The 23799-nt window shown below is 51.0% G+C and overlaps 1 protein-coding gene across 14 annotated transcripts in view; it reads right to left on the bottom strand.

Moving 5' to 3' along the window:
• TACC2 (transforming acidic coiled-coil containing protein 2) overlaps nt 1–23799 on the bottom strand; it is a 229954-nt gene that overhangs the window by 32277 nt on the left and 173878 nt on the right. For 8 of the 14 annotated variants that reach the window (XM_054522977.2, XM_054522971.2, XM_063727785.1 and 5 more), the window contains 3 exons: nt 10490–11801; nt 6737–6797; nt 5339–5540 (listed from right to left, as the gene is read on the bottom strand). In XM_054522977.2, coding sequence (XP_054378952.2) covers nt 5339–5540; nt 6737–6797; nt 10490–11801 — 1575 coding nt within the window. Of the gene's footprint in view, nt 1–5338; nt 5541–6736; nt 6798–8788; nt 8825–10489; nt 11802–23799 lie in introns of all 14 variants that reach the window. The other 6 variants (XM_054522968.2, XM_054522970.2, XM_054522973.2 and 3 more) reach the window with 2 other exon arrangements.

The raw sequence follows: 23799 nt of genomic DNA, 5'->3' as shown, positions 1-23799 counted from the left end.
ATGCCACACACAGCTGGCAGGCCAGGAAGGGTGATGCCACCATACCAAGTGGCACATCATACTCTCAACTGGAGGAGATGGTCCTTGCTAACGTGTGTGACTGCTCCTAGCTGAAGAGGCTCAGTTATTGTTCACGGGTCCTGTCGTTTCTGAGGGCTGCTTTTGGTAATTATTTCATATGGGGGCACTGCACAGCAAGGGGCCTTCAATGCTGCTTTCATCTGTCTCTAATTGCTGGGGGCTTGCTAGGAACAGAAAAGAGCCCCATGCAGAAGCCAGAAGGATGCCACTGAGTCCAGGTCTGCGTTGCTAGGATCAGGGAAGCCAACTCGCCCGATATCTCCTTGCCTATTGACTTATCTTCCAAGTGGAGCTCAAAGTGCTTACATTTTGTAGGCTAAAATGAAATACTTTAAGATAAAAACCCTTCGATGGGTAACACAAATGTAAAGGAGCATGATCAGATATATTCCTGCTCATGGCTAGTATTTCTGGAACTTTTAACCTAAGTGACATTATATTAGGGGAGAAGAAAAGAGTCCAGGGAAAGAGACGGGGAGGCTGCTCCCAGCTTCCCCACTGTCACCCTTCTAAGTGTCTGCAGTGTGACAGAGACGGTGCCTGCCGTTATTAAGAACAGCTGAGGCTTCCAAGGAGGGCACTTTCCCCTCTGTCAGAGTGGGAAGGAGGGACTAACAGAGCTGTGTTAAAGGACACAGGGAAACTGGGTGACTACCAAAGAGTCACTGAGACTTCTGAATCTAAAACAACTGCACTCTGTCAGGGTCTCTTGGACAGCCAGGAGAGGACTCAGCTGTGTACACCAATAGTTCCTAATCTTTTCCTCCACAAGGACTACATGGGTTAAGTTTTTTCCCACTGCATCACGCTTTAAAAGACTGCACCAAAAAAGGGCATTTACTAAGCAACCATGCAAAGAAAACCATTTATAATTTGTCAATGAGTTCTTCATCCGTTGAAGATGACCAGTGTCATCCTAGTGAGTTGATACAGTTACAGCCCAAATATGGTATTTTAATCCCCTGGGCATCTTTCTAACCTAGTTACATTCAGGTGTTTTGAAATATTAAAGACAACTTGAAGCTCTTCAACATTCTGGTCCTATGGACCTAGGTAGGAAAGTGTGATTAGGTCAACAGACTCATTCTACAGACGCAGGCAGCAAGCCTATTCCATGCTCACATAAAGAGCACAGCTGTGAAGTCAGGCAGACCTGGCTCTCCACGGATTTGTGCCAGGACACTGGGGGAGTCATTAACAGCTCCAAGCCTCTGTATCCTTGTTCTTAAAATGGGGAATTGTAGAAAAGCACTCTGCAGACTGAGAGGATGAAATGAAATCATGAATGTAGAAGACTCTGCACAGCTCAAAGTAAGTCCTCACCCAATGACAGGCCCTAGCTTATTATTGTTACCTGTAGAATTAATATGATCGTGAATATGTATTTAAATCATAATTATTATTTCTCACCCAACGTTTCCTTTTCCTGTGGTTGGTGACTTCAGTGTAAGTCTCACATCACAGTTGGGGCCCCACCCCCCGCACAGATTCTTTCTGATGATCACATCAGCACCCCTGGGTGTGTGTCTGGTGCTGCTAGACTGGACCTCATTACATTAATGGTATTTCCACGTCCAGATGCTGGAGGGACCCTGGGTGTGTTAGCGAGGTGGATGCAGTGGGGTCCACACCTCCTGAAACTGCAACTGTTGCGTCTTCACATTGATGGATTTTTGATTGTCTACCAGCTTAAATTATAGTCATGACTTCCCAAATCTTCCCATTTTCTAAGGTAATGGGTTTAACCAAGTTTTGTTCCAAACCCATATATTTACATATTTGTTCAATTTTTACAGAAACAAACAACTGTCAAATATGTCACTCAGCTAGTAAGTTGTCTGTTTTAGTACAATGTAGAAGATGGACAAATAAATGCCACCATTGAATGACGTATGTATTAGCCCTAAAAGTACTGTTAGTATTTTTATATTTTCTAAGGAAAAAAAAATGCATGTATTATGTTCCTGATGGTAAAACTAAAGACACACACGTATCAAAATCATATGCCTAGCTCAAGTTGGCTTCTTTCTCTTTTCTTTTCTTTTATTTTTGGAGACAAGAGTCTCACTCTGTCACCCAGGCTGGAGTGCAGTGGCATGGTCTTGGCTCACTGCAACCTCCGTCTCCTGGGTTCAAGCGATTCTCTTGACTCAGCCTCCCTAGTAGCTGGGATTACAGGTGCCCACCACCATGCCCAGCTAATTTTTGTATTTTTACTACAGATGGGGTTTCTCCATGTTGGCCAGGCTGGTTTCAAACTCCTGACCTCAAGTGATCTGCCTGCCTCAGCCTCCCAAAGTGCTGGGATTACAGGTGTGAGCCACCACGCCCGGCCCCAACCTCAGGATGGTTTCTAAATGCTTTTCTCCGATATGTAGAAATTTCTTACCAAGCTCAAGAGATGGGACCCACCATAGGTGCTATCAAAATGGCCAAGTCTGATGCCTGTGCTCAAATGTCCCTTGCTGCCTCTGGAACATAAAGCATCTTCCCCGCAGAGCTCCACACCTGACGGAGGTGATGCCCATTGCAAGATCAAATTGCTGAGCTGACATTCCTAAGCTGTTGACCTGCCTGACCTTGTATTACCATTATTTCACAAACCTGTCTTTAGTCCCTATGACGCTGAGGGTGCTGTGAGGAACAGAGATGAACCTGACAAAGTTCTTGCCTTCAGGAAACATACAAGCCAGTTGGGAAGCAAGAAATGCATACACATCATTATTACGGTGTTTCATACCCCCAGCTCAGCCCAGACCAAGCACTGAAGGCGGGCAGAGCCACGAGCGGAATTCCAGGGAAAGGCTGGGAGGGGCTAGCACTAAGGAAAGGGTGGGAAACAGGGATGAGGTGGGGGGAGTGCAGTGCAGGTAGGGGGAAGGGTGTTCCAGCAGGCGGGGTCTGCAGCAGCACTGCAGAGGCGAGTAAGGGGTGTTCTGGGAAAAGGCTCCCGCCTCGGATGTGGGTGCAGAGGGAAATGAGGATCCAAAGGAGGCTGAGGCCAGATCGTAGGGCCTCTGGGGTCAGGTGAGAGAGCAAGATGGTCACTTTTCTTTTTTTCTTTTTTTTTTTTTGAGACGAGACTCACTGTCACCCAGGCTGAAGTGCAGTGGCACAATCTCAGCTCACTGCAACCTCTGTCTCTTGGGCTCAAGCAATCCTCCCGCTTCAGCTTCCTGAGTAGCTGGGACCACAGGGACACACCACCACGCCCAGATAATTTTTTGTACTTTTGGTAGAGACAGTGTTTTGCCATGTTGCCCAGGCTCGTCTTGAACACCTGGGTCTTGAGCTCATGTGATCTGCCTGCCTCAGTCTCCCAAAGTGCTGGGATTACAGGCGTGCGCCACCGTGTCTGGCCAAGATGGTCACTTTTGGACCTCTCAAACCCCAAACCAGAGGGCCAACTTGACAGCCAACCAAAAGGCTCTATTTTACAGAAAACAAAATGCCAGAAAGTACAAGTATACATAATTTGGATCATCTTTTCATTGTCAAATTTAGAAAGGCAGTTTTGGGTAGGGAGAAGATAAGCATCCAATACTCTGAAAAACATGAAATAGATCTACCATAATTGCATGCTGGTACCATTCCAAGACCTCGTGGGCACAAAGCAAACCATGCCTCTGGGCCTGACTGTGGAAGAGTATCCAGAAGAAGACTGGGAGTTTTTGAGTTACGATTAAAATCTACCTGCATCCTCATGACACCACCACTCCACTCAGACAGGGAGGAAGCTGTTTAAAGGAGATCTTAGTCTCTTATTAGCAGCAAGGAAGTGGAGACCAGACCTTCACGTGTGATCTTCTTCACAGTGATTTCTACTCAGTTCAAAAAAACTGTTGGAAATCGGCCACGCACAGTGGCTCATGCCAGTAATCCCAGCACTTTGGGAGGTCGAGGTGGGCAGATCACAAGATCAGGAGTTTGAGACCAGCCTGACCAATGTTGTGAAACTCCGTCTCTACTAAAAATACAAAAATTAGCTGGGCGTGGTGGTGCGCACCTGTAATCCTAGCTACTCAAGAGGCTGAGGCAGGAGAATCGCTTGAACCCAGGTGGCGGAGATTGCAGTGAGCCAAGATCACATCATTGCACTCTAGCCTGGGCGACAGAGTGAGACTCCATCTCAAAAAAATAATAAAATAAATTGTTAGAAATCAAGAAAGGAAAACTCAAAACCATCACAAAAGCTGGAGTGTCAAAATGCCGACAGGGCAGCCTCACAGAGGTGGCTGGAGGAGAAAATGGGTTGGAGGACTGGGAACGTGGCGCACCAACAGGTCAGGGCAATGGGGTCATCCCTCCCAAGAAAGGAGCTAGCTCTCCTTCAAAAAGGTTTTCCTATCAAAAAGGAAGCATGGGGTAGCTCACACCTGTAATCCCAGCACTTTAGGGAGGCCAAGGCAGGCAGATCACCTGAGGTCAGGAGTTAGAGACCAGCCCAGCTAACATGGTGAAACCCCGTTTCTACTAAAAATACAAAAAATTAGCCGGGCGTGGTGGCATGTGCCCGTAATCTCAGCTACTCACGAGGCTGAGGCAGGAGAACTGCTTGAACCCAGGAGGCAAGAGGTTGCAGTGAGCCAAGATCATGCCACTGCAATCCAGCCTGGACAACAGTGAAACCCCGTCTCAAAAAAAAAAAAAAAAGAAAAAGAAAAAGAAAAAACACTGAAATTGAATATACACAGGAGGAAGGATATTGAGATAAGCAAAGTTGTCCGGAGCCCATTTCTGCCCATTTCTGAGAAGGGAATCATGTCCTCTCAGCAAGCCTGGGGTGAATCTCTGGTTTGAGGCTTCATTAAAAGGCGTGGCCATAGTGTCTGAACACCGTATGGGGCCTAGGAATAACGGTGGCATCAAATGACTCCAGGTCAGTGACCTACACTGAGAGTTTGACTTGAATGACACTCCCTTGGAGCTGTGTTTATCAAAATCACAGACGGGACATAAGCCATGGGCAAAGCTCGAGTGGGCACTCAGGACCCACTCGATGGAGTCCTGAGGTGGAGTTAGAGGGAAACGTGCTGGCTCTTAGCAGGAGTCTTGGGTCAAGGGACAGCTGGTTTCAAGTCTCAGGCTGTTTTCAAACGCAGCCTGAGCTTCAAGTGCAGCGGGAGACGTGCAGACGATCGCACAATAATGATCATGTGGTTACCTGGCTGAGAAGTTTCTCTCCTGGCCTTTGGCTCCCTAGGGGCAGTATTCTCCGAGGCAGAGTGGGGGTCCAGCTGGCTACAGAGTTGCTTACCCTCAGTGGGTGAACTGAATTTGGTCTCGTTTACAAAGGTGGACAGGTCCGAGGGCTGCGGGTAGTCCTGTTTGTCAGCCTCCAGGTCCACCGTCATGCACGTCCACTTCTGGTTGGTGACCGCCAGCTTTTCCTCATCTGTGGCGTGGACCACTGCAGAGATCACTGGTGGTGTTTCTGGTGTAGCAGCTGGGGTGGGGTCCTGCAAAGAGAAGAGAAACTGTTTCTTCTCTCATCAGACTCTTGGTCAGAAACTGCGCCCACCCTCAGGTTTGGGGACCCATTAGCCAGGACAGGTCCCGGTCACAATCCTCTGCATGCTCTTCTCGGACTCTGCTCCAAATGGTCCATTAAGGAAACAGATGGACACACAGATTCTTCCCTCTATGAATCTCCTTTTATGATGGTTTGTTTCAGGGAATTACCATGAATTAAAAAAAAAAAAAAAATCAGGATTTTGTGTCTTAGTTACTTAAGCACTCCTGCTAGTTTTATGACTGTGACTGCTGTGCGATGCTCACACAGTGCTTCAGGCCTGCACGTCAATATCACCAGAATCATCTGACAATCATCACATCAGTCCCTGGAGGCAGAAAAAGGGGGATCTTATCTCCATTTCCATAGGAGAGTGGGAAGTGGAGTAGGGCGGGGTGGGAACCTAGAGAGGTCAGGGCAGAGCTGCAGCTGGGACCTGAGCCCCTATATCCCCAGGGCTGAGTGCTTCCCTCCACTGCCCCTACTCTGGCCAGGGTCTGCAGGCTGGGGCTCTGCTGGCTCAGACTTGGAGGGGTGTCAGGTCTGTTTGCTTTATGACCCAGAAATTAGCCCTAACATACTGACAGGCTTGAGGATAACTTTCCTTGGTCTGTAAACAGGGTAGAAGAAATGGAATCTATCTGATGGAGGAACTGGTAAGAGGGACTCTAATAAAGAAAGAACCCAAGCCCCACTTCTTTAGGGGAGGGGCTTCCCTTTTCTTCCCACTCCAACTTTGGCTGCACAATTCAGTACTCCCGACACTTGCTGAGTTTTTTCACCTTCTCACTGCGTATTTGTTCATCTCAAGAGACTTTCTCGACTCGACAGTCCTAGAAGTTCACAGCAGATGAACTGGCCTGAATGGAGCAGAGTGGGTCCTCTGGAGCCCAACTAATGTTTTTCCTGAACATCTACCTACTCTCGGGACACACTCTGATCTTCCGCAAAGTGAAGGGATCAAAACAATGTCAGGCAAATATCGAGGCACCCTCCACACAGAAGGCAAGAAGAAGGTCTTGGAAACATGATCTTGGAAACAGGCCCAGGATGAGCAGAAAGCAAAGCTTTGTCAACAAGGGAAGAAAACCCCCCGGGGGGGGTGGGGAGCATAAAACCATCAAGATCAAAGGAACACTGTACCTGGGAAGGTGGATCAGAGAGAGGAGACCGTTTTGGCGACTTTTTCACCCTAAATGTGTCACTGGAAACAAAATGGAAAACGTAAACACAACAAGCAGAGGGACGGAACACTCCAGAGCAGTACAGAGCGGACCGAAGCTACTGCCTCTGCGGAGCCATCTGGCCCAGGCCACCCTCCCGCCTCTGTCACTCCAGCACCAGCGAGAGGCCACGCCGGCTACCCATTCTCACTTTTTAACAGCTATTATTTTTGCCCCCAAGGGAAAGATCCATCAAGCTGGAGATCTTTAAAGAGATGCCATTTTGGAGAATGACCCAGAAAATGAAGCTAAATTTAACTAAATGTTCGTATTTTATAAAGCAAATTTTTGGTGAGCAGATTAATTTATCTGGATTCTTCCAGGGATGTCTGAATCCAACTAAGGCTAGGGAGGGGCTCTAGGCTCAGGACACCAATTTACAGACGGGCAAGGCGACACCTCACTTAATGAACAACTGAAGGGGGCCACACAGAAATAGAAAGTTCGGGGTCCTCAAGGAGAACCTGCTGAATCCTCCCTATCACAGGATCTTTGAGCTCAATGGATTCCCATGCTCTGAGGGCTTCTAGGTGGAATCCTGACTGAAGGTAGGGCCTTCTCCTAACCATGGTAAACAGACAAGATTCACAGCTCTTCTCTCCCTTTTTCTCCTCCATATGAATAACGGGGCTGGGAGGCAAAGGAAATACCAAATCAGACTCCTGAAGGGTCAAGGAAGCACATCCCAGGAGGAAGGGATGACTTTTAGCCTGAGCAGTTCCATTAAGTCCACCGAGCAGTCTGGGGGTCACTTCCACAGTCAGAATGGGGGCTCTATCCACCCTGTAGACTGGCCCCTGCCCCCTGTCTCCAGCCTCTCCATGGGATGGTCCCACTCCCAGCAAAGCAAAGGCTTTGGGGAGTGATCCCTCTCCTTAGATCCCACCACCCTCCCCTGCTTTGCACGTTAACTCGGTGGGCAGAGTAATTTGGCATTCAAGTTCCTTCCTTGTGTTCTCTCAAATCACTCCAACAATGGCATTTAATCATGAAAAAAAAATAAATGGCTATTTACAGCATTTATAACATTTGCCATTAAAACAGTACAATCGCAGCTTGAAGCATATATTTATTCATGCATATAAATATATAACCATATATTTTATAGTTGCTAAGTGGCTCAAAAATACTCAAGAAATCCCTTGGGCAGAAGAGACCCTGATGGACTCGACCCTATCCTGGGACTGCAGGCCACCTGGACTGGCCAGCTTCCCTTCTAAGGACAGGGAAAAGGTGCATGTCTTTGGACCCCCCAGAGCTGCCCACAGATCCCTCCTGGCCAGGGGAGGCAAAGCAGCAGAGGCACAGAAATGGTCAGCTCTGTTTCTACTGACAAGTGGCAGGGTGACCCACAGATGGCACACGAGGCATGCCGACACCCAGCCAGGTCCTGGGTGACTGAGGATGCAGGACTGGGGCAGCCTGGCGATGGCTCTCACAGCCGTGTGCTCCACTCTGCGCTGACCCTGCATTTCAGGGCGCTCTGGAGGCCTCAATTTGGAACGGCCCAAATATTTCTGCTTCACATGTTAGCCAAGAGTAAGCTGTGGCCGTCGCTGCCTGTGGTTAGACCGGACAGTTATTTTAACGTGAAGCCACAGTAGTGTTGAAAGCAATCGCCCACTAGCCCAGTTTAAAATGAAAGATGTAATGAAGAGTTTAAAAAAAAATGTATGATTTCAGATGAAGACATCCAATATGCAAGGGAAGGAAAAAAGTTTCATTCCTGATAAGCAGGCAGATGCTAGATAATCACATTTTCACAGCCAAGCAGTCTCTTATGCAAATCACTATGAAACAGAAAAGTAATCTTTGCTACTGGGGAGCCCCATGCCGCATCATTCCAGGCCCACCACAGAAACACATCAGTAGCAGCCATAGAGGGGAAATAAAAATGGCTTGGAAGCAGAAACAAAAGGCAGAAAAATAAGCACATTTGGCATAAGAGGCAGATTGCATTAAATTTACTTACAACAGAGAACACACAGACATCACATCTTCAACCATCCTAAGACAAGAAGACAAAGAAAAAGAGAGACAGACAGAAGGAACTGACAAAAAAGATAAATCTGCAGACAACTGGTTATTAATGGGTTAGGATATGGCGGCCATCGCTGTAGGCCAATGCCCCAGCTTTTTGGAAGGAGCTGCTGAGGAACAGCTTCCTCTCTTGGTCCTAATGATCCCACAAAGCCGTGGTGCCCCAAGAGCTTTGTCAGACCCACGCAAGGTCTTCCAAGCCGAGCTTTGTCAGACCCATGCAGGGTCTTCCAAGCCAAAGTCCCTGTCTGTACTAGAGGTGAGGCCACAGCTGGGTAAACTTCCCTGACCCCTGTCAGCTCTGATATTCAAATGAGAAAGTGACTGGGGACGCCTATGAGACACAGAACATATCTTGGAGAAGGAGGAGGTGGTGGCTAAGGTTGGCTCTCATTCCACAGATGAGAGAGCATGGCCCTGCAGTCTAGCCATTGCAGACTTCTCCTATTCCAGGCTTGAAATCAAGTTTCCAATGTGAATTCTAGAGAGTCTCTAGGAGGGACCTAGCTGAGTAACTGATCTAAAACAAAGTCCCATTTTGGCCAGGATGCCCTCCAGCCACCACTAGACAGTGGCAGGTTGATCTAAGGTAACCTGCTGTAGAGACCTCCTCTCAGGAGGCCCTGGGTTCTTCTCAGAAGTTCAATGTTAGGGGGAGCCCAGAATGGGAGGTAAACATGTCGTTCTGTCTCTTTCGTGCCAGGCAGACCCAGAGGGGCCAGCGCTGTGGTCTGTTCTGCTGCCCCTGGGAGACTTCCTCAGCCTTGTTAAATTATTGACAATACTTCCTGTAAGAGTAAGGAAATCGCCAAGGTATTAACCACAGGGGCCAAAGAATAAAGGACCAGCAGCCATCCACGTTAGAGCCGGGTCCTGGGGTGGATTCTGGAGGCATGGGTGTTTGATATTTAAGCACGATGTACTTGGCCTTGTCAAGTGTCTGGGGACCACACAGCCAAGAACTAATGCCTTCCTGGGGATTGTGGGGATTCGCTCCCCACTTTCAGGTTCCATTTATCTCTTCAGAACTTGCAGGGACTTTGTCTACAAAAGATGACTGGAGAGAAGGAAGGAGACAAAGAGCGGTGTTTCTTATGGGATGATTGGAGTGCAGCAGGGAGGCGCCCAGGCCACATCTCTCATTCCTGGGCCTCCTGGAATCTACTATGTTTGTAGGTTGGGCTAATGTCTCATTAACAGGCAGAAACAAGTACTATAAATTTTAATATTTTTAAGGGTGTATCTCCTAGCTTCTCCAAAAAGCAATCAGTCACCAACAGGGAGATCAACCACATCTCTAAGGACCTTTCCCCTTCCATGGGATCTCCCAGATTGCTCTGGAGTTGAACATCAGGTCTTTGGCTACAAGTAAAGCTCTAGACCATTGATTTATTAAAGCAAAAGATCAAGGACACAAAGGGGTATGCAGATGGGAAAATGCCACCACTGTGACCGCAGAGAGGAAGGAAAACACGTACATTGTCTGCCTGCTGCAACGGCCGTAAGCGTGGCATCATCACAGCACCCAGGGGCAAGGTTAGGGCAGTCGAAGGTTATCCAGGCACATGACCAAGGGTCACAGCCAATGCGCATCCCCGCCTCCGATCCTTACCACCTCCACCCCTGAACTTACGTCTTTAGGGGCGTCTTCTTCTTCTTGGCGGGCTTGTTTAGCCCATCCCCGTCCACTCCATTGGCTTCCATAGCACTGGCTGGGATCTCAAAGGAGGCTGGGGATTTAGAAGGTGAGCTGGGGGTCTTAGAGGATGCCTTAAAGGGGTCAACGGACTCATCACAGGTGTCTGGGTCAAAGTTGTATGATTGTTGGGGCAGTTTGGGAGACTCCTGCATTTTTGAGGTGGAAGAAAAAGGGTTAAAATTGGGGTCATCCCACTTGTCAATATCAAAGGTGTAAGTACCTTTAGCAATGGGGATGTCATTGGGTTCAGCAGGGGATCTGGGAGGTGAGGCAGGAGTGTTGTCAAGTTTCTCGGGTGTCTTTTTCATCTTTGGCCTCCTCAGGGGCATTTTGGCAACTGGCTTTTTGCCTATCTTTTTGGTAGGAGGGGGGTTTTCCTGCTGGTTGTCCCAACTACTCTTGTCCTCAGAATAGTCAAACTCCAGCCTTACGGAGAGCCCTTTGGCTGCAGAGTCCTCTTGCCCCCCGCTATCTGATGGGGTCACCTCCCCTGCCTCCAGGGCCGTGGTAAGAGGCAGCGTTTTCCTCCCGACAGGGGGTGAGTTCTGCACTCTGCCACCTCCAGAAGCTGGGGGGACAGCCCCTTCTGCACTCTCTGAGTCCAGAGGGCAGGCAGCTTTGGGCCCCGCAGCGGGCTCAAGGGGCGTCTCCTCCAATAAGGCTGGGCCAGGACCTTCCGTCTTGGCAGATTCCGTTTTCGTCTCAGATGCTAGATTCTCCCCACTGGGGACGAGGCTCTCTTCATCTGGCTCCTGTTGCGTCTCCTTCACTGGGGGGGTCTCTGTGGGTTTCTTGGTGGTCTGTTTCTTTTTTAAGGAAGGCGGCCTCGGTTTTTTAGTTCGCTTAAGAGTACTAGAAGCACTGCTGGAACCCGTGCTATATGCATCTGGGGCGAGGGCCACGGCCTCGGGATTGCCTGAGGAAGAAGCACCATCAAAGTCACTGGCTTGCAGGCTGAGCGACCGGGACAGCGTAGACTTAGAGATGGGGACGGAATCCGTGGACTTCCTCCGTGTGTTCACTTTGCCCTCCTGATTCTTAGCGTCTGAGGCACGAGGCTCCAAGGTCTGAAAGGTATCCACAAGCTCAATGTTGTCAAAGTCCAAGTTGTAAGTCCCGCTGCTGGCTATCGGCTTGTCTTCATCGAAGACGGCAGAGAAGGAGTGTGACGGGGGACGGAAGGGACTTCCTTCCACCGAGTCGCTCCGTGGGCCATCAGGGACAGGGACTGTCTCAGAACCACATCCTGAGGAAACACAGACAAAGCCATCAATTACAGACACAGGACGCATTGGGGCACCTCTCCTCTTGTGCCAAAATATCACCCTCCAGCGTAGGGGTTGACAAACCACGGCCCCAGGCCACCCCTGCCCATCACGGAGTGTACTACTTGGGTGCAGATCCTGACCCACTCGTAATTAGCTCAAGACCCAGGCCAGGCTTGCCCAGAGTTCCCTCACCTGTACAATGAGGGTGATAAGGACCGATTAAAGAACAGCTCAGAGCATTCATTCAAAAACATTCACCAAGTGCCTAATCAGGACCAGACATGGTTCTAGGTACTAGAGATTCAACAAGGAACAGACATAGACAAAACCTTTCCCTTCCTGGAAGTCACATTCTTCAGGGGAAGATAGTGAATAAACCACCAGGGCTGGGCATGGTGTCTCACGCCTGTAATCCCAGCATTTTGGGAGGCCGAGGCAGGCAGATCACTTGAGGTCAGGAGTTCGAGACCAGCCTGGTCATCATGGTGAAACCCAGTCTCTACTAAAAAAACAAAAATTAGCCAGGCATGGTGGTGTGCGCCTGTAATCCCAGCTATTCCGGAGGCTGAGGCAGGAGAATCGCTTGAGCCTGGGAGCCAGAGGTTGCAGAGAGCCGAGATTGCGCCACTGTACTCTAGCCTGGGTGACAAAGTGAGTGAGACTCTGTCTCAAAAACAAACAAACAATGTACAGAATTTCAGAGGGTGACACGTGCTAAGGAGAAAAATAAAGCCGGGACAGGAGAGTTTCACTTTTAAAATAAGGTAGTCAGGCAAGATCTTCTGAGGAGACATCTAAGCAAAGGCCAGAATCAAGGTAAGTGCATGATCCAGGAGGACTCCTGGGGAGGAAGCATCCTGGGTAGAAGGAATAGCGCGAGTAAAGGCTCTGCGGCAGGAGCACCTGGTGTGTTACAGAAACAGCGAGGAGGCCAGTGTGGCTAAAGCAAGGGTCAGGAGTGGGACAGGAAGACAGAGAAATCCTGCAGGAAGGCATACGGAGCCTTCCATAAATATTAGTACCGGCCACAGCCACCAGCAAGCCTGTTCTTGACTCCTCAGAGTCACTGAGATGATCAGGGGAGCCTGTACACGGAGGCCCCCGACACCTATAGTGGCACCTGCTGTCTGCCACCTGCCGCTCCAGCCATCACCTGTAACCTCTCCTTCAGTCCTGCCTGCCTATCCTTGGCCCTGCCTCTTGCCTAGTCTCACTGCTCTCCCAGCTGCCTCCTCTCAGCTTTTCTATCTCATCAGCCACTGCCAGCCAAGGAGGTCGCTCCTATTTCCCAAACACGCTGCAGATGCTGCAAATGTTGGCCAAATGATGCTCAAAGGCCCCACCACCCTACTGCCCATGGGGATCCGGCCAGCCCCAGCTTTGGCTCGGCTACTCTGGGTTCTGCTGGCACCCAGCGGCATCTTTCATGCATTTCTGAGGTCACAGCTGCTCCAGGCAGTCAAGGATGCCAGAAAACTAAAAGTGTGTCATTGGACAAGAGGGCAAACACGATAAAGCGGTCTGCAGGTCTAAGTACTGGGAGGATGCAGAACGAGGAGTAAACGGAGCTGGCACAGGTAAGACTGGGACAGCGTTTCCAATGTGTGCCCCCAGTCCCCTTCTGCCACTGGCATGGTTGCCAGACAAAGGACAGGATGCTCAGCTGATTTGAATTTCAGATAAATGAACATTTTTTTTAATATAAGTATGCCCATGTCTCGATGATTCTTTGTTTGTCTAAGATTCAGATTTAATGGGCACCCTGTATTTTCATTTGCTAAATCAGGGAGCCCTATCTCTCACCCCAACAAACAAACAAGGTTTGGGAAATGCACAATTAACCCCTGAACTGGTCTCTTCCTGTCGATTTTCTCAGAGCAATTCATGCTCCCAACTGCAAATCTCTGGGCAGTGAGTATTCTGCAGAGTGCTTACCAAGCTTTGCTCATAGCAACCTTTCTCCTGGAGTACCTGGCAGAGAACTCAGCTCACAACACAAGAAAACTTTAAGCTTCTTGAGTTTAGGAACCGGCCTTAGCTTTGTTTCCCCCTTGACTGGTCACACTGTCTCTTACAGGATCAATAAACGCTTGGATTGAAAGCATCATTTGGAATCACATCTATGAGCTAGTCCTGGTTTCAAGCCTCTCACTCTCTTCTTCTCCACCCAGGGCCTACCTGGAGCAGACGCCCTAAATACAGAGCTCTTTCTACCAAATGGTTTCTCCAAACACTCCTTCCTTCTCATTTCAAAAGGTGTTGCCTCCCTTCTTTCTAAAACCAACTCCCTGTTTCCTCTAGGCCCTAGTACTCTCAAGTACCCCATCCTCCCACCAGCAGTGACCTCCTCTTCCTGCTCTGTAATTGCCCCTGGATACATGGAGGGCACAGAGGACCAGAGGATGCTGACGGGGACCAGGTGCTTTCAAATGGGCCTTGGCAGGAGGAAGAACGAGCCTCAGCCTATCCCGTCATCAAGGCCCACAAACACCAACCTTCTCCCTCCCAGGCCGTTACACGTGCCTCTGCAGCCTGCAGAAGGAAGCCTTCGGAGGCCCTTCAAATGTCAGCAGTTATCACGCAACAATGAGCTTAACCATCTGCTCATTGCTTCCTCCAGAAGAAAGAGCTCCCTGCCTGCTTAGCATGGCTTTCCTCTTTAGAACTGACGTGCTCTCATTAGCTCATCATGAACTAGGAAACCTAATCTTGCTGCAGGGTTTCTTATCCTTGGCATTATGGTCGTTTGGGGGCAGCCAGGTTTTTATCCTGGGGGCTGTCCTGTGCCCTGCAGGATGCTTAGCAGCATCCCTGGCCTCCACACACTGGATGCCAGTAGGCCCCACTCCCTACCCCAGCTGTGACAACCAACACTGTCTCCAGACATTGCCATGTACCCTTTGGGGGGCAAAATCCTTCCTGGTTGGGAACGGCTGTCTTATTGTGTTGGTCACCAGAGCAGGCTGCTCCACGGGGCCCCTCACAGGGCTCCTGTGGTCCAACTGGGTTCGAAGTCCTCCCTGCTTGCCTACTGGATTTTTTTTTTTTTTTTTGAAACATCATCCCATTCCATCACCCAGGCTGGAGTGCAGTGGTGCGACCTCAGCTCACTGCAACCTCCACCTCCCAGGTTCAAGTGATTCTCCTGCCTGAGCCTCCCGAGTAGCTGGGATTACAGGTGTGTGCCACCATGCCTGGCTAATTTTTCTATTTTTAGTAGAGATGGGGTTTCATTATGTTGGCCAGGTTGGTGTCGAACTCCTGACCTCAAGTGATCCATCTGCCTCAGCCTCCCAAAGTGCTGAGATTACAGGCGTGAGCCACCACACCCAGCCTCCGTGCTCCCCTACTGGATTTCTAAACATCCACGTGGCATATCTGCATGAAGACAGATGCAGATGCAATCAACTGTGTGATTCATTTGTTCATTCCACAAATAACCTGGGGTGCCTCCTATACGTCAGCCACTGTGGGGTGTGCCGTGGACATAGAGGCAAGCAAGGACGAGGACCCCAGATGAATACACACACAACACTTCCTCCACCTCATGTCTCCACTGGCACAGATCTGGGCAATGCCCCGGAGAACAGTGCCTTGCACACGGGCTCCAGGTTTCTGGCTCAGTCTGATGACAAAGTCAGCACCCGCGGTTCATCAGATGAAAAGGGTCACTAGGGTATCCCAGTTACGTGAGCCTGCTGGGCTGCCATCACCAAGGACCACAGACGGGGCGGTTTAAACCACAGAAATTTATTTCTCAGGGTGCTGGAGGCTGCAAGTGCACGGTCAAGGCATCAGTGGGTTTCTCTCCTGAGGCCTCTCTCCTTGGTTTGCAGATGGCCTTTTCTCTATGCGCACTCCTGGTCTCTTCCTCTTCATATAGAAACACTGGTCCCCATGGGCTTAGGGCCCCACCCATATGAACCCATTCAACCTTAACTGTCTCCTTAAAGGTCCTCCCTGCAAATAATCACACTGGGGGCTGGGGCTTCAGCATACAAATGTTGGAGGCCACAATTCAGGCCATAGCACCAGTGCTGCGCAGTAAAATGCCCAAGTTGAGGGAAAGCAAATGTGTTAGAAATGACAGGGGGCTCCCAGGAAAGGGAGAAAGCTAGGACAGGGCAGCCGACATCACCCAGCTGATGTCACCCTACCTTCTCCAAAGGCCACACTCTTAGCCTTGCTGGACTGTTTCTCACAGAAGCACTTGCTGCCAGCCCCCACACTGGCGCCTCTCCATCCTCCCCTCCTTCCCCCCGTACCCCAGTGAGTTCACTGTGGGCAGGAATCCTTGGCATCCAGAGGGCCAGAGGTGTGCCCAGGCACTCACAGACTTGTCTCTTAAGCTGCCGCATCACGGGTAGATGGTCTCCTACACAGGGAGCATGGCTTTGTATCTTCTAAGTACATGAATAGTAATCTTCAGTTAGTAATATTTATTCTGGAGTTAGTAATATTTATTCTGGGAAAAGGTGTCCATTTTAAGTAGGCTAACGAGATATAAAGCAGTACTTGGTCTTTGTGTGGCAGTTTGCTGGTTGCTGTGGGCAGCTCAGAGCAAGTCCATGATGAATTCAACATTTCCCAAATTTGTCTAGCCTAAGACACACCTGAGACACTCATTAAAACCCCAGACTCCGCCTCCATCCGCCCCTTCCTCTGCAGAGCAGCAGTTCCTTCCGCAGGGCTGGGATAGGGCTCAGGGCCCCCATTGTAACAGGTGCCACAGGTGCGTCTCCTCATCGGGAAGTCTGGAACTGGGCTGTCTCACCTCATCTGCTTCTATCTGGGCCCGTCCTCATTCTTAAACCTCCAGTGGGCAACGCTTTAGTATTTGGCCACAAAAATGAGTGGGCTTTGAGGATAAGCTTGGATGGGCCTTTGAGCTCCAATTTCCTGTGGGGGTTTTACATCAGAAGCGTGAGGCATCAGGGCTGCAGAAGTGCCAGGCAGAGGCTGTCCTTTGGTGCCCACCCTCCTCTGATGCGGTCCAAAACAGACAGCTCAAGAAACCAAACCCAAAACTGACCAGCAAGAGAGCAGGAGGCCCGTGCCGTGGCTGCCTTCTGTCCTCAGACCAGTGGGTGTTCAGGATCTCACAGAGACCCCAGGAACCCCTGCCAGGTGGGGCTGTGCTCCTCTGCTTCCTGAGGTCTATCTTGCTCTCATGTGTCTGCTCTCAAACTTCTGTTCAACTTCCAGAAACCAAGAGGGAAAAGTGCCATCGAGGCATTGTGGGGACAGACAGTTACTGACCATTGTTAACTCACTTAGTGATGAAGAAGTTAAATTCTCTTTACATAAATCAAATTGTTCCCAGCAGAGTCTGCCTCGTGAGCATCTAAGTGACAGAGCCATAGTTAGGATGGGGAGCACCTAATAGGAGGCTTTGCTAGGTAGGGCAAGAAGTAAGAAGGCACCCAGGGGCACTGTTGGAGTGACAGCCCCACTGTGCTGTGGGGGCGGTTCAGACAGCTGGGACTTCAGCAGCCCTGGGCTGGTCCTGGCTCCACCTAGAGCACGCCACATGTCACCTTTTTTTTTTTTTTTTTTTTTTTGAAGAGCCAGGGTCTCACTCTGTCACCCAGGATGCAGTGCAGTGGCATTATCATAGCTCACTGCAACCTCGAACTCCAAGTGATCCTCTGGCTTCACCCTCCTAAGTAGCTAGCCAAACTCGTGAAACCACACCTGACTAGTTTTTAAATTTTTTGTAGAGATGCAGTCTTGCTATGCTGCCCAGGCTGGTCTCAAACTCCTGGGCTCCAGCGATCCTCCCACCTCAGCCTCCCAAAGTGCTGAGACTACAGGCATGGCCCACCGTGCCCGGCCCACATGTCCCTCTCTGTCCTGCTTTGCTGACTGTCACTTCTCTCGTGTCAGCCAGAGATGAACAGTTTTCCTTGCCATGTCCCTACCTGTTGTCCTGCTGGGGTGCTTCCCTGGTGGGCTGCCTAACAAGGCCCCACGCCACAGTCCCCCAGGCAGGGCCCCAGCATTGGCACAAGGGCTCAGCCGGTTACTGACTTAACTGCTCATTTGAAGGCAGAGGGAGAAGGCAATGGGAGAAATAACACCGGCTGCGACCTGGGGCCACTCCTCATCCTTTATAAGCAGGCGTGAAATGAGCAGCTCTGGAAAAGTGCATTCTTTAAAAGCTAAAGAAGACAGCATGAAGACAGACAACTAACATAATGTCAGATTCAAACGAGGTCAGTTTCAAAGAGTCCAGAGTCATAAAAAGCGGTGGAAACCTTGGCTTTGCCACCAATCGGCTTGGTGACCTTGGCCAAAGCTCCTTAACCTTGCTGTGCCTTGATGTCACTGTCTCTAGTACCACCCCCAACAATGTTACTATTTTTCTATTATTATTATCAAATGTCATCTGTAACAGGATAACACCTGTGGGGCTTGGTTATACCTGTCTTCCCGGGAGGATAATGGGCTGAGCCACCAGCCTGGGGTCTGTGGGAGCCCCGAGCACCCCAGGGTGCATCCATGGCCCACTGTGCCTGTGTGCGTGTGGAATGCAGTCAAGCCCCTCCAGCGAGGTCATTACGGGAAGTGAATGTGCGTCCAGAGGGTTGGGGCCCTGCCAGGTTGTTGGTGTCTCCATCCAAGGTGCACAGGACACATGAGGTCACCGTCCTCCCCATGTGAACACAGCCACTGTGGGCAGGTGAGGTCACCATCCTTTCAGTGTAGATGTGGCCACCCTGGGGAGATGAGGTCACCGTCCTCTCAGTTTAGATGCGGCCACTGTGGGCAGGTGAGGTCACCGTCCTCCCCATGTGAACACAGCCACTGTGGGCAGGTGAGGTCACCATCCTTTCAATGTAGATGTGGCCACCCTGAGGAGATGAGGTCACCGTCCTCTCAGTTTAGATGTGGCCACTGTGGGCAGGTGAGGTGGCCGTCCTCCCCATGTGAACGCAGCCACTGTGGGCAGGTGCGGTGGCCATCCTCTCACTGTAGATGTGGCCACTGTGGGCAGGTGAGGTCGCCATCCTCCCCGTGTGAATGCAGCCACTGTGCGCAGGTGAGGTTGTCGTCCTCCCTGTGTGAACGCAGCCACTGTGGACAGGTGAGGTCGCCATCCTGCCCGTGTGAACGCGGCCACTGTGGGCAGGTGAGGTGGCCGTCCTCTCACTGTAGATGTGGCCACTGTGGGCAGGTGAGGTCGCCGTCCTCTCACTGTAGATGTGGCCACTGTGGGCAGGTGAGGTGGCCGTCCTCTCACTGTAGATGTGGCCACTGTGGGCAGGTGAGGTCGCCGTCCTCCCAATGTGAACACGGCCACTGTGGGCAGGTGAGGTGGCCATCCTCCCTGTGTGAACACAGCCACTGTGGGCAGGTGAGGTGGCCATCCTCCCTGTGTGAACACAGCCACTGTGGGCAGGTGAGGTGGCCATCCTCCCTGTGTGAACACAGCCACTGTGGGCAGGTGAGGTGGCCGTCCTCCCTGTGTGAACACAGCCACTGTGGGCAGGTGAGGTGGCCGTCCTCCCATGTGAACACAGCCACTGTGGGCAGGTGAGGTGGCTGTCCTCACTGTAGATGTGGCCACTGTGGGCAGGTGAGGTCGCCGTCCTCTCATGTTTCCTCACCTGGCTCTATGCAGGTCCCAAACTCTCCACTGTCCTTCCAGCCTGGGACGAACGGGGCTTGGATCTGGTGGCTGTGAACCCATATACCCCTGGCTCAATGGCCAGGGCCTCCAGGTGCAGTGCCAGCCTTTGCCTGGACTGCATCAGTATCTCCAGTGGTCTCACCTGTTCCCTGGTCCTGGGCACATGAAACACTCACATGGTGAAGAGGGAGCAGCCGGCCCAAGAGGGCCTGAGTGCCTGTGGCAGCCAGACCCAGGCCTGAAAACGCTCGGCCCTCAGCTCGCTGTGTGCTTTGGTCTGAATGTGTGTGTCCCCAAAATTCCTATGTTGAAATCCTCATATAAGGTGATGGTATCAGGAGGTGGGGCCTTTGGGAGGTGATGAGCTCATGGGGCCAGTGTCCTCATGAGTGGGATTAGTGCCCTTACAAAAGAGGACTGAGGAAGACTGTGTGTCTTTCCACCATGTCAGGACACAGGGAGGAGGTGCTGTCTATGAACAGAAAGCAGGTCCTCACTAGACACTAAATCTGCCAGTGCCCTGAGCTTGGACTTCCCAGCCTCCAGAACTGCGAGCAATACATTTCTGTTGCTAACAGGTACCCGGTCTATGGTTACGTTGTGATAGCCGTGTGATCAGACCTAAGACAGCGTGCTGTCGTCAGCTGTCATAGGGAATTCTTGTGCGGGTGAAGAGGGAGAGTCTGTAAGCACCTGGCCAAGGGCATAGCAGGTGTCAGGAAAAGGCAACCACAGCCCCCTGCTCTTCACACGCCATGGTGACACCCACCCCTGTGCCCCTGCCCCAGGCTGGGAAGGGCCTCAGCTGGGTTCTGGGATGCCCCACCCCATGGCAAGAAGTCTCCTGTGGCTACAGGGAGCACCCACGTATGGCCTCCTTGGAGACGAAAGCAGGTGACAGTGTGTACGAAAACCAGTGGCGGGCCCAAAGAAAAGGGAAGCCACTGTGTGCTCTGCAGCCAGTCTGGGCACTGAGCTCCATTCCAAGTCAATGTGAGGACTGCTGTCCACAAACAGCCACTTGGAGCACAATGAGTACCTGGTGAGGACACTGGCGCTTGGATCTGGTGGCTGTGAACCTGTATATCCCCGGCTCAACGGCTCGGGCCCCCAGGTGCAGTACCACAATCAGTGCCTGGGGACCATGTCCTGGGAGACAGAGGAAAGGTGCAGGCACACAGGGCATAGGGAGGCCCCTGTTACCTCCAAGGCCCCAACACGGGCCTTTCCCTGGGATTGGCAATCTCCTAGCAAGAATGAGTAAAGAAGCTGCATTCCCCAATGCTGAACAATGTCCCTGAAGGGCAGGTGAGCAACTGTCAGAATGGACCTGCCTTGGCGCTCCTGCCATGTCTCCCCCACTGATCACCCACTGACTCGCAATCCTTTGCCCCATCCTCTGCCTCTGGGGCGTGGCCTAGGCTGCAGCTCTCAGGACAGGCTGGCAGGACTGCCCCAGCACACATCTAAGCACTAGCAGGTCCAGCAACAACTTTCACTCAACACCTACTAAGGGCCTGCCCCAGGCTAGGCGCACAAAGGCACCAGCTCACTGCATCTGCGCAGAGAGCAGTCTGGCTCCAAATGGAAGGGAGCCGGGCTTAGAGGTGGGGAGGCCTGGGTTCTGACACTAGAGTCCACTTATCTGCTGTGAGATGGTGCATGAGGTTTGTAACCTCCGCGTGTCACTGGGGAATCAGGGGAAGACATCCGCTATACAGGGATGCTGTGTGCATACGGCTGATCCTCCCTCACCTGAATGGGAGATGAAACACTCAGAGGACCTAGAATAGCCCTGACAAGGCAAATGCTTGAATGGGAGCTATTATTTAATTATATGACATGTAATTATGACCCTTGGTGGCTGGTTTTGAGTTCTAATAACACGGTCACTGTACATCAGCCAACCATTCCGTTCACAGGACCTCGGGAGGCCAGAGCTGGAAGGATCTGAAGGGACCCACAGATCACCCTCTTCATTTCACAGATAAGGGAACTGCACTCAGATGAGCTGAGTCCTGGCCCGCCCCAGCTGGCAGCAGGTGCAATCCTTTGCCCCATCTTCTGCCTCAGAAGTGTGGTCCAGGCTACAGCCCTCAGGACAGGCTGGCGGGACTGCTCCAGCCCACACATCTTCCATCCCAGGGAGCCCAGACACGCTGGTAGGACCCAACGTAGGGCAAGTGAGTGCTTTATAAAATGTAGGTTGCCAGGGGGAAAAACCGTCTTTATTCACAGCCAAAGGTCTTGTGTATTAATTCATGTGGTTCCTGCAGCACCTTTCGCAACATCCCGGGCACTGTGCAGAGGAAAGTAAACAATAGATGTTCCCCTGGTACCCTTCTTTCCTGTGGTTCAGAGAACAAATCTTTCTTCTCCTACAGCCACCTACACTAGCAAGCACAGCTGCCTTCCCACGCCTTCATAATGCCCCATGCTGGTCTACAAAATGGACGAGGGGACCCTCCGCCTGGGAGGCGGTTCTCTAACAAGGGCAGCAAATCAAATGGATCTTTGTACAGCCCAAGCTAGGGGGGCTTTCAACAGACACAGTTCCAACCATAAGTCTCCTGAGTGTACAATCCTTACACAGCTAGCCTCGCTGCCGTTTTCAAAGGAGGAGAAACATAAAGTCCCCCTTCAAACACTCCAATTGGTGTAATCCAAGGTTCTGAGGGGCTGTGACTCCGCGGCAATTAACGTTTCCATCCCCTTCCCTGGTGGGGGTTATCTTTTAATCCTCAATAATGCTCATTCTTTTAGTAACTGCCATCTAAGAAAGAGATGGATGTTGTGCATGTTCGTTTTAAGAATGGAGATTGTTCTTTGCTTTGTTGAAAGGAAGTTAGGCAGAAGGAAGAAGGACAGGATCAAAGAAGAGAACAGAGTGGCATCCCATTCATCCCAGAGCTGGCAGGACGTTGGACTGGGAATCCCAGAAGATGTACCTGTGGCCAGAAATGGCCTCTCAGCACACTCCTTGGTGCTGGGGACGGAACATGCCCTGTAACATGCTATCATTTTCTTCTAAACGTTTGTTTTATTTATTTATTCTGAGACAGAGTTTGGCTCTGTCACCCAGGCTGCAGTGCAGTGGCATGGTCTCGGCTCACTGCAACCTCCACCTCCCAGGTTCACACGATTCTCCTGCCTCAGCCTCCTGAGTAGCTGGGACTACAGGCGTGCGGCACCATGCCTGGCTAATTTTTGTATTTTTAGTAGAGACGGGGTTTCACTATGTTGGGCAGGCTGGTCTTGAACTCCTGACCTCAGGTGATCCACCCTCCTTGGCCTCCCAGAGTGCTGGGATTACAGGCGTGAGCCACCATGCCCGGCCAAGAATAGTTTATTCTTTGTTTTTGTTTTTTTTTGAGATGGACTCACCCTGTCACCCAGGCTGGAGTGCAGTGGTGCGATCTCCGCTCACTGCAAGCTCTGCCTCCTGGGTTCACATCATTCTCCTGCCTCAGCCTCCCAAGTAGCCGGGACTACAGGTGCCCCCCACACCTGGCTAATTTTTTGTATTTTTAATGGAGACGGGGTTTCACCATATTAGCCAGGATGGTCTCAATCTCCTGACCTCGTGATCTGCCCGCCTCGGCCAGAATAGTTTATTCTTAATCACACATTTGACCTAGAGATTACAATGTGTTTGTCATCCAGCCACTTTCCATTAAAATTATGGGTAAGTTTTAAAAAATATTATGAGAAATACAGTTTTATATGCTTGGTCATACAAAATAAAGGAAGAGATGCAAACGACGCTCTGAGAACTACAGACAGCCCTCGTGGCTCTTCTCTACTTACAAATCAAAGAAACACCAGTCGCAATCCTCCCAGAGCCTGGCATCTACACTGACTCAGCAAAATCCAGACACTGCTGCAGACTGATGAGCCGTCAAAGACGGGGGACATGGGAGCAGTATTCGGCAGACTCCAGCAAAGGCACCAGCTCTCTTTAAAGCTGTCTCGCCCCCTTGTCCCAGCGCGGGGGTTTGCTGGTTTAGGAACAAAGCCCCGGGAGTGTACATCCTTTCCAAAACAACGGGCTGCTCGAACCTACGGTGGATAAAAAGAATTCCACCCATTTCTTTCTAAAACCAACATCAAGGTCAAAATGTTATTGTATTGTACAGTTTACCTGGCTCCCGGCCAGGGCAAGAGCACGGTGGAGGCGCCCAGCCCCATCCTTGGTTCCTTCTCAGGTACAGTTTGCCCTCAGGAGGAAGAGCCAGAGAAGGGGATGAGGGGGCCCCTGGCAGTGGCCGCTCCCAGGTATCCAGCGTGTGGTCTAGAAGGGGTTTGGCCCTGCAGACTCCTCATCACACGGGAGGGCTGTGGGC

This window comes from Pongo abelii, chromosome 8 (genome assembly GCF_028885655.2).
Source record: "Pongo abelii isolate AG06213 chromosome 8, NHGRI_mPonAbe1-v2.0_pri, whole genome shotgun sequence".
Classification (NCBI taxonomy): Eukaryota; Metazoa; Chordata; class Mammalia; order Primates; family Hominidae; genus Pongo; species Pongo abelii.
Note: the sequence above shows the minus strand (reverse complement) of the source record. Positions and strands in the feature narration are given on the sequence as shown.